This window comes from Corvus brachyrhynchos, unplaced genomic scaffold (genome assembly GCF_000691975.1).
Source record: "Corvus brachyrhynchos isolate BGI_N302 unplaced genomic scaffold, ASM69197v1 scaffold239, whole genome shotgun sequence".
NCBI lineage: Eukaryota > Metazoa > Chordata > Aves > Passeriformes > Corvidae > Corvus > Corvus brachyrhynchos.
Genome location: NW_008246057.1, coordinates 9,211,255 through 9,222,108, shown reverse-complemented (window position 1 = coordinate 9,222,108; position 10,854 = coordinate 9,211,255). Strand labels below are relative to the sequence as shown.

Here is a 10,854-nt window from a genome sequence, read left to right as displayed (position 1 = left end):
AGGGGTGGCCGGCGGCAGCCGCCAGCAGGGCGCGGGGGCGCTGCACCCACAACAAGAAAAAAGATAAACGAATGTATGCCACAGGTCAGTATTCAGAATGTTCATGTTTTGTGTTATTTCAGTTAAAAGCAGGTACCACACTGGTGAGTCAAGACCAAACCTCTCCAAGTTGTGCACACTTACCTTCTCTGAAGGGTCCGGTGGATGCCTCCACTTGAACCCGGACAGAGTAGGTAGACCATCTGCAGACAGTAGATGGCACTAAATTATTACTATTACTTGCACTTTCCATCTAAACGCAACAGATTCTCCGCTCTAAAGAACTTGGATGAGAGACGACGTGGAGATGGCAGCAGGGAGGGGGAGAGGAGCTGCCCAGTGCCAGGTGGTGCACACCCAGAACCCTGTTGCACTTGTACAAACTTAAAGCCCTGAGCAACCTTGGCAGGCTTGCCCACACACAGCTCGAGCAGAAACAGAACACTCCTGCTGGCCATGGAGAAAGCAGATGTGCAGTTTAGTAGCTGCAGAGACACATCACATTAATAACCACCCTGCTCTATTCAAATATCACTCTTCATTACTTTCTCCAGATTATAAATCATCTCTGCAGCCAAAATCACGGACGTGTTACCACTGAAATAATGTCACTTAGCTGGGAGGAGGCACAAGCCTCCTCCTACTGAAACTGGAAGAAAGGGATACGGCTTTTTTTCAAGTCTGATTCTTCCCCCTTTTCCCTCAAGCGTTAGTCATGATACACAGGCACCAAGTATCTTGGATAAGGCAAGTGTGAAAGTGGCTGTGTGCATCTTTCCCCCGTCCCAAACGATGCTAGAGCTTCTCTGTGTTGTACTACACAAACCCACAGACAAAACCTCCAACAAGCAAAAGCGAGTGTTTGCTCACTTTGCAGCACAGCCGTCCCCAGCTGGGAGCCACCAAGGAGGAGCCAGGCCAGGTGCCAGGACTCAAAGGACAAGATCTTGTGACTGAAAAGAGCATACACAGCACCAGCTCCTACCCTCTTCCCTACTGGAGTGAGGGTAAGGGTAGCTCCATCTTTGCTGCTGTTGCCTCCCTGAAAGCTCCACTCTGCAGTGGGCACAAGGCAAGCGACAAGGGAGGGGATAATTAGGACAACCCCCAGCCAGCGTCTTCAGCTGGGAGCTGCTGAACAGGACAGCTGTGTCAGCTGTTCCTGGTCTCCCCACATACACATGGACACACAAGACTTGCTGGTGTGAGGATAGACACAGCTGGTGCATTTTTTCACCTGAAGAGTCAGTAGACTGATTTCAGCTGTGGATCTTTGGAGCTACTTTTGTCCTGTGCTTGATGTCTTCCATGTGCATTTCCACAGCACGGGCTCAGCACCCCACTTAAGTCTGTCCATCAGTCAGCCACAAGAGTGACCCTTCTTCTGCCAATACTTAAAAGCTCCCACATCTTACAAAAATGTCAGTCTTAAAACACTCAAGTCTAAAATTAAAGTTTATTTCAGTTTTAGAAACAGGGAAATACATACATGAGTATCTTAGGGTTACACAAGTGATAATGTGCTGTTTCTTTTCCACGTGTAGTTCCCACTGCCTACCACTTTGAGGTAATTTGATATATTTCTCAGTTTTTAAGATGTTTTACAATACACATGGAAACACATCTTCCAGTGGAAACCCAGACATTTTAATCCACCTTAAAAAGTCAATTTTTAAATTTTGTTCAGTATTTGGTATAGAAAAACCACCGCAAATGTGACATGAGCCAGCAGTGTGCAGTGTAATGCTGGTGAACGATACACTCCCAAAGCAGGCAGCTGCTGGATGCCACCTGAGGCTGCCTGACCGAGCACTGCTCCAGAGCCGAGCTGCTGTGCAGCATCCTCTGCCACTCCCAGGGACACTACTGGACTACAATGTTCAAAGTTTTTTCTTCCACCTAAATGGTTTACCCAGCAATTCTTGTCAGCCACAGCGTCAAGTGCAACTGGAGGGAACTTTGCCTGATGAAGGAAAAATGGGCTGCACTTTGCTTTACATACAGTCAAAACAGATGGACCACTGATTGACAAAGGGTGCAAACAGATGGTACATTATCTGTATGGAATACAGCTTATCATATATAGTTACTTTAAGTATAAATACAGCATCTTTGTATTAATACTTTTTTATAAAGTAATAGTCATATTGATTTACCTGTGTCAATTTGAAAGATTAAGCTCTTTGTCACTCGTTCAACATCTTTTGCACTTAAAGGGTCTTTATTTCCCACATGGAGGATAGCACTTTAAGCACAAACGACTGTGCCTGATATTAAGTCAATGCTGGAGTGCTTTGCTGGACTGGGACTAAGGCTGTCAAGCTCCTTGCAAGACTCAGCACTGGAGAGATTAAAAGAAAAGCAACAACAACAAAATCAACTCACCATGCCTAACTCTGGACTCTGAATTTAAGTACTCACGTTGAGCAGACAGTCTCCCTTTTGCAGGACAGGGAAACTCCTCCTTTTCCTCTTTACACATGGTAGGCAGAGAAACTAGTTTCCCTGCTTCAGCATTACACTCAGATGCCCCTAAGCAGGAGGTATTTAGTTCAACTAATGTCCTGCAGGAAAATGTGTTAGATGGTGGAATTATCCTGTACTAGATCTAGCTAACCAGTGTTTGCTCTCAATAAAAATACTGGTTAATTAGGAAAATAAATGCCTTCAACAGAAATGGTGGTTAAAATATTTTATTTTTTATATAATAGAACATACTGCTGTTTACTTTAAATCATTTTAGAGTAAAGGCACACATTGTTAAAAATACTTCACATCACATGTACAAATGCATAAAACAGATGTACATGTCACCAAAAAAATACAATATGGCTTCATAAGGTTGAGGTGGGGCTGGGACAATTCAACATATACTTAAATTTTACAGGATGCTGTTAACACTGAAAGGACTGGCTAGAACAGAAAAGAATGGACCTAAAACACTGATTATGTTATATAAACAGTACAACATTGAATATACAACATCAAGAATTTGCGTATGGATTCATAAAATTGTTAGTTCTGCAAATTCATCACTTTCCAGTGCCACTGAGTAAACAGTGCGTGCATATGATCTGCCAATTTGCAACAGTGGGAAGATAAATGGCAAATTCTCCATCCACAAACAGGTTCCCTGAAGAATCTGCTGATATGCTTTTTTAAAAAGAAAAAAAAAGATTGAAGCAATAGACTTAAGGTACTGAGTGGAGAGAAAAACTGAATAATGAATGGGCACCTTAGATGGTAATCACTTTTGGCTAAAAAGCATAAAACATTAAGTCTGCAAGAATGCTCCATGACAATCATTTAGCATTAGTCCCACCCAAGATTAAGGCTCCTATCTAAAATTAACCTTAGATTTGTTTTCCTTTGTGTAAAATTACCTGAGCACAGATATCAAAGATCTACAGAGCTTTTAAAATATCTGCAGATACTTTAAAAATCTGTAGATAACTTAAAGCAAAATATCCATATATTTAATTCTACCAGCTAAATATTCTGAAGAAAACAACCAACAGAACAACATTTTGGTATGTCAGTAAAGCCAGGAGAAGAGTGAGCTTAAGCTTTTACTTTCATCTTTTAAAAATGTACGTAAAATGTAATAGAATTATTCAAATAGGACTGCTTAATTGTAAACAATACCTTAAACGTTTTTAAAAAACAGGAATCAAAATTCAGAGAGTCACTCTACTCTTCTATACATTGTTTACAAATGCTGCTTTTCCTCTTGCTAGAGATGGCTGGTGGTTTCTTAAGCACTGATAAATAGAAAATAAAAGGACCTGCCCCACTGTCTTCTATATTATCATGTACACTTTGTGTCCTAGAAGCATGAATTGCTGTCATTCTCATTTGCTAAGGTTTATTCCCTGGACACCTGTAAGGCCCAGAACCAGAAAAGCACCTAGCATTATCTTAAGAGCTATGCAGAACGGGGTTAGATTCAGTAAGTTTAAAGACAAACATGCACTTTAATAATTTGCTGCACTGGAACTGATAAAATTTTCAAAGTGCAAGGCAGAAAAGCATCAGGTTGCATGGACAGACCAGCTCCCAGCAAAGTCAATGCCATCACAGAAAGGAGCATCAGACCCTTAATTTTAAAAGCTTGAAAAAGACAACACTGTACAGAAGATACATGTACATATTTTCAGCAAACAAAAGGCTGTACGGGACCATTTCCAACACAAGGCTTTGGAAATGCACCCTATTAAAAGTGGTTTCTGGATTTTATTGAACCAACTGAAAAAACACAGACACAAAACACAACATCACCTTTGTCTCCTCCTGCCTCACACAGTGGTTGCTATCTTTCACTCCCAAAAGAATACAGATAAAAACCTCACTTTCAGCAATGACCAACTGTATGAGCCTGAGGAGCAAATGGGACTCTTCCATTCAAATACATCAGGTTAACTTTGATATGACAATGTTATCTGTCTTGTTGAACTCAGACTAGCTGATTGCCAAGGGCATTTTACAATCACTGACAATCCTTATAAAGGGAAGGTACCAAAAATTCCAATGAAATACGAACCTAGGACTAAAAAAAAAAAAAACAAAAAAAAGGAAGAAATAGATTGATGATGGATTACTGTTCTGGATAATTAAAAAAGAAAATAACAGCAGTCTGTAGTACCCATAATTCTACATATAAATAGCAGGTAATCCAAATAAAATGCTACAGTTGGTTGAAAAACTAAATTGAACACTGCTTTCCTATTAAATAGATTAAAATATTCATCCACTGAGACATTACATTGATAAATAAAATATTTTCATGTAGCAAAAACAAGGGGCAGATCAATTCCAGGCTTTTTATGCCAAATATGAAAGGTCCGAGAAACAAAAGTAAATTGTACAGTAGTTCTAGTCTCTTAAATTTACAATACTGAAACCAGCAGGATTTGGCTAAATAATACAGTTTAAATAAGCTAATCTAAATGAACAGAGTGTCCTGTAAACATCTGACACAAACCACATTGCATTCTGATGGGGTGGCTATACCTTCTCTATGCAGGAGAAAGACAATTCAACTGGTGGTGGTAACAAGGGACGCAATCTAAAGGCAACATTCCTGTTCTTCAGTAAGGCTTGTAAAAAATTTGAGCCGTGTACGTATGACAGCCTGTACAGTTCTGAAATTTCTGGAAAGCTCTTAAGTTTAAAAAAAAGCCTAAACGTTTTAGGTATAAAACACACATTGAGAAGATGTCCTTTTAAATTACGTGTAAAAGTGTCTGGCACCAGAAACAACCACTTGGTATTATTATACCTTAGGAAAAAAAGCAAAGAATCACTCAAGTGTCCCTGAACTTCAGAGGAGATGCAGCTGATTAGATTATTTTGTGTTGTTCTTTCCCCTGGAAAGGAGCCATGAACACACACTCTTTAACCTCCCTGTACTACATCATCAGTAATATATATATATTATATAATGCATATATATAGTGTATATATATATAGTATGCATATATGATATACACACGTATATATATACATATATATATATATATATATTTGCATACACATTTCTTTTACCTCAATCTGGAATCACCTGGTTTCATGCAACACACCTACCAAGAATCAAAACTATTAATCAGATCATAGCTGGTGTAACTTTAGTATCAAATCTTTTATTATATAGTAATTGAGTGTTGCTCAGCATCAGTCAACTCTGACTAGAATCCTCATTCTTCAGTCCAGTTTACATGTTGCCTCCATCACCCTTTCTTCAGCCACCTTCTTCACACAGAGCCTCCACTCAATGTTCACTGCTGAGGCACCTCTGTCAGCCTCTGAAGATAGCTCTGTGTTGCTGGCATTGAGAGAACAAACTGAACTGTCCTGTGACCTATTCGGTAGCAGCCATATCCCAGCAGTCCAAAAACTGTTGCTTTTAAAACAAATTTGAAAATCTTACTTGAAGTTGATGGAGGAGGCACACTGAAACAAAAGATAGAATGCGATATTAATATTTGCATAGCTGGAAACAGCAGGCATTTTCCAATTAAAAAAAAAAGGATCTTTTCTCCCTCTCTATAGTGAGGGAAATTTTCAGGTAACAGATGCATCATGAATGAACAATGTATTCTTTCATGTTCAAGGGCTACATATGAATTAAATAACAATTAACAAATACTAACAAAGCCTTTTCTACTTACAGCTTTTCTTCTTAATGGCTAGGAACCTTGACTTGTCCATCACCCTACCAAAATAATTAAGTCAATATACAGAGTTCTTGAAGAATACTAAAAGTGAGTATTGAGATTTTCACAGAAGTGCTTGGAAGTCTCTGCACCAGCCACCTGGAACCAGGAGGGCAGAGGACAACAGGGACACTAGGTCTACCCCCAAACTGTCAAGCAGTCTTACTGTTAGCGTATGAAGCAAACAGTTAATACTACCTTCCCGATAAAGCTGACTTTGAGAGCACAGCCACATGCACATGCAGCCCTGCACCCTCACTAACAGGCTCTGCAGCAGCTCAGCTGGCCCTGCACCCACAGCAACTCATAATACTCTCACAGGCAACTCAGAAGTTTCCATATGTTGTTTCAAAGAACCCTCAACGTATCATTTATTCATTTCCAGAAAAAGTTTCTAATGTATTCAGAACTAATCAGTTACAATAGTGCAAAAACACTGGGTGCTCTCAAACCAGGTTAGATGTTCTGAGATTAGGATACAACTAGACTGAGTTTAGATCCATGTGCTCAAACTAAGGAAAAGTTATCACTGGTAAGATTTTGCACATTACAGCATGATACAGGAGAGTTTTAAAAAAGCATATGTATTGAACCAAGAATGCTGTAAAGGCACCTCTTTACATGTGCTCATATGCCTCTCTACCTACTCTTTCTCAATTCTAATCCCTCACCACAAATTTTAAAAATCAATTAATAATAGCTGGTCAGAACATGGTGCTAATAAAGCCAAGCCCATGGGTTCTATCCCTGTATGGGCCATTTGCTTAGGAGCTGGACTCGATGATCCTTGCACATCCCTTCCAACTCAAAACATTCTGTGATAGACAAAAGGTCTGCTTGGAGCAGAGTTCAATGAACTTAAAAAGCATGAACTTAAAAATTAGAAAAAAATTAGAAATATACATATGTTTTTATCCAGACAATTTTCAAGTTCACATTGCAAGTTCTAAAATTTAACTAAATACCTGTGAAAGTCTTTAAAACTTTCCAGTTTATAGAGGTGATAACACTAAACACACAAAAGAAAGCCCTAACTCTGCTTTGCAACTGCAGTGCAACAGCATGAGGGTCCAAAAAGTTTAAACAAAAATAAGTCGCAAATATAGCACTCTTATAAAGGTCATTTGCTTCATATTGTTTCAGAAAATCAAGTTAATGCAGTATTAATGTCTTGTGAAAGATACTAGTAACACTCTGCTCAGTTATGGCACTGGCATGGTAAAGATAATCAAGTCAGAGCCTAAACTTTGGTGAGAAAGACCTGTGAGGACTTGAAGACATGCAACTGGTCTTTGGGCTGTTCAGTTCTGTGCTGTTAATGATGCAGCCAACATCCACCACACAACTACATGGCTTTGGACAACTTCATTGTATAGGTTATTTGCAAGGGTGCAGAGGAATATGGACATCTAGTTTTTGACTCCAAGTGAAGCTTAGCCTTGAAAGGTAATTATAAATGGTTAGGCAGAGCTTCTGTACTTTGCATGCTTGAATCCAGACACCAAAAGTCTTTCTAAATCGTATTTCAGATGTCTAAATATACCACTTATAGGGATGTCAGTCTTTTCTGGTTTTCATAGCTTCTGAAGAGATGGGTAAGGTGGTTACATAAACACAATAAATGAATGTGATAAGTGTCAATATTTGAAAGACTCTATAATCCTAAAGCACCACAGACCAATACTACCCAGTTGTATTATAATCTCTCCTGTATTTCTGAAGTCCTGACCTTTGTGACTTTATCGGATACACGTAGTCTGAAAACTTTAGTTCTTCAATTCTGTCTTTTACAAAGCACATACACGTATTTTAATAGGTACTTTGAAGCAAGAGTTCACCAGATACGTGCCTTAAACCAGCTCATAATTAGTTAGGGATACACATTAAAACAAGTCATTACTTATATATACAGTTAAAAATAGGATACAAGCAACTGCGTCACTAAGCTTGCCAGAGTCAGCAGTGTCCTGACAAAAGCTTTAAATCCAATGGTTTATATTTACCTAGGTTAGACTAAAAGCCTTGTTCTGTTTTCACCATCTTCTACAGCCCTCATTTAAATTTTCATTTTAGAAGACTTAACTGAGGACCAATTAATTTTTTTTCTAGACAAGGGCATATTCTCATCTCTACTTCCCTCCATATTCAACTCTTTACTTTTTTCCTTTGATTTTTTCTTTGCTGTAAGCATAATCTGCAAGCATTGCACAGCAAGTCAGTGAGCTGACATGGCAGGAATGACAGTAGAGATGCCTCTTTAAGCTGTGACAACCAACCAAAAAAGCTCCAAAGAAACTGCTGGTTTTTAGCAAGAGAAGCTGTTACATCAACATGCAGGAAAGGACAACTGTTACCTCATTATTTCTTGGATCTTTAAGTCAGAATTCCAGTTCTTTTCAATTCCAGGTACATGACCCATTCCAACAACACCAACTACAACAGCTGGGATGTATTTTCTAGGTTCATCTGAGAGAGATGTAGAGAAAGGAACATATCTGTAAAAGAACTAATTTCAAGCTATAAATAAATAGGCAATGTGTGAGATTACAAAATTGATTTTTCCAAGACGCGGGGGCTTTTGCTACCAGATATTGAAACCCTGTTGCTACATAACATACTCATTTCACCTACTGCCTCTTTCATTGAAAGTCTGAAAAAGTCAGCACAGTTTCTGGATTTTCAGCAGTCATTTATTTCATACACAGAGCTGGCCAGTGTTCATACTCCAGCCTCAGGGTGACAGGCTCAGCAGATGCAAACTAAATTAATTTCTTTCCTTCTCTGTGTTGGTCACGTTTCTGTGCTGCTTATGAGGAACACTCCTGGTCTTTGCTGTCTCCTGAACACAGAACTTTCTCCACCACTTTGGACAGTGGCACCTGGCGCACAAAGTGTGACGAGATTTGGGCTCACAATCGGAGAACAATGCTTGAGGCCACACCTGTCCCTGTAAAGTTCACTGTTAGACACCTTGCCTCAGCAAGAGCAAACCCAGGGCAGTGACATGCAGCAATTAGACAGCTACCATCAGACCAATGCAACACATGCCAGCTCTCACCCCCATCTCCCATCTACCATCCAAATTTCACAACACCCAAAATGTGGTTCCTGGAAGTTTTCCCCAATGAAAAATACAGCACCATGCCACAATAAAAATAATTCACAAAAAACTTTTTAAGTAATAATAATCAGGCTGCTTTCCTATGGGGAAAATTCTGCATAATACATAAATATAAAATACAAGTTCCACTTGCTTTAAATATCCACCCTTGATTTTTCCAGAAAAAAAGTAAAAATGTGAAAAGCAGCCCAACCCAAAAATGGAACAAAACTGTACTGAAAACAGTAGAACTACTATATATATACCAAATTGGTTTTTTTATAAATTTTCCTTTTCTCAGTCTGTTCTAGGGTTGCTCTAAATCAGAACTGCAACTAGAAAGAAGTTCTGCACTAAAGTGATGACAAACACTATCTTCTTAAGATATTAAGAGGTAACATACCTCAGTATGCTTATCTATAGGAAGGGCATGCAGATCACATATGCCAGCAGAATACTTCTAAAGATTAGAGAAATACAATTTTTCTGTATGCCCATACCTTGCTGAAACAGTGGAGTCACAAATGATTATTATTGCCATATCATCAAAGTTCCTAGCAGCCCAATTTATAATTTAAAAAAAAATCCTATGAAGAGTACTGAAACTAGAGAATCAAAGAACGAGTCCCATTTCTTATCAAGAAATGAGTCTCTTAGCAGCCACTGACAACAATTAATTTGGTGAAATAATGGGGCAAGTGAGATAGATGACTGTCCCATTCTGTGCTGTCATACCGGATCCCTGCCTTTTGAAATACTGTCTGGCTAACTAGTACTTTCCAGTTTTAAATAGCACAATGAGAAAGGGAACATAACTTAAGAGTCTACTGCTCTAGGTGGTTTCAGCTTTTTTATTTTTGAAGCATTGTATCTTATGTGATATGCAGCATTCGTGAACAGAACATCCCAGGTTTCCTGAGAACTGAACTTTGGACCAGTATACAACAAACACCTTGCTGGTCATAATCTCTGCTTTAAAACAATTACTTTCTGAAGCTCGAGGTAGTTCTATCTGCTTTGCTGCTTGCTTCAGCATGTAGGTCAAGTAAATATCTCGTTCGGAGACAATTGTTCGATGAAGATCAGGGAATTCTCCAATCATTTCTGCCATCATCTGCTCCAGTAAATCCTTCTGTTTGCATTTCTCCACATCATCTTTACTGAAAGAAAGGTAAGTTTTCTCAGTATCTGTTTGTCTGTGACAAACCAATGAATAAAAACAATTGGGTGTTACACACATTATCCACCTAAACACAGTCTACAGTTCTCCTCCCCCAGTTTTCCTCTCCAGAAGGAAAATAATCTCCACAAACCTGTAAAACTTGATACCTAACAATGCCTCTACAGTGAAGGAAAGGGAAAAAAAGAGGTCACTTGCCTTTAGCCAGTTCAACTGGATTTTCTCCCTTCCCACTCTAAAAGCTGACAACTCAACTCAGCAAAACCCCCAGGGCTTCAGGGGCAACAGTTACCATGGTACCCCACTTTCCGTGTGTATTAACA

The 10,854-nt window shown here is 39.1% G+C and overlaps 1 protein-coding gene across 4 annotated transcripts in view; it reads right to left on the bottom strand.

Annotated features, from left to right (window-relative positions):
• Window positions 1-1,481: 1,481 nt before the first annotated feature.
• Window positions 1,482-10,854, bottom strand: part of TRABD (TraB domain containing) — a 35,590-nt gene continuing 26,217 nt past the window's right edge. For all 4 annotated transcript variants that reach the window (XM_008642546.2, XM_017745980.1, XM_017745981.1 and 1 more), the window contains 3 exons: window positions 10,339-10,511; window positions 8,606-8,717; window positions 1,482-5,988 (listed from right to left, as the gene is read on the bottom strand). In XM_008642546.2, coding sequence (XP_008640768.1) covers window positions 5,814-5,988; window positions 8,606-8,717; window positions 10,339-10,511 — 460 coding nt within the window. In that variant the 3' untranslated portion in view covers window positions 1,482-5,813. The remainder of the gene's footprint in view (window positions 5,989-8,605; window positions 8,718-10,338; window positions 10,512-10,854) is intronic.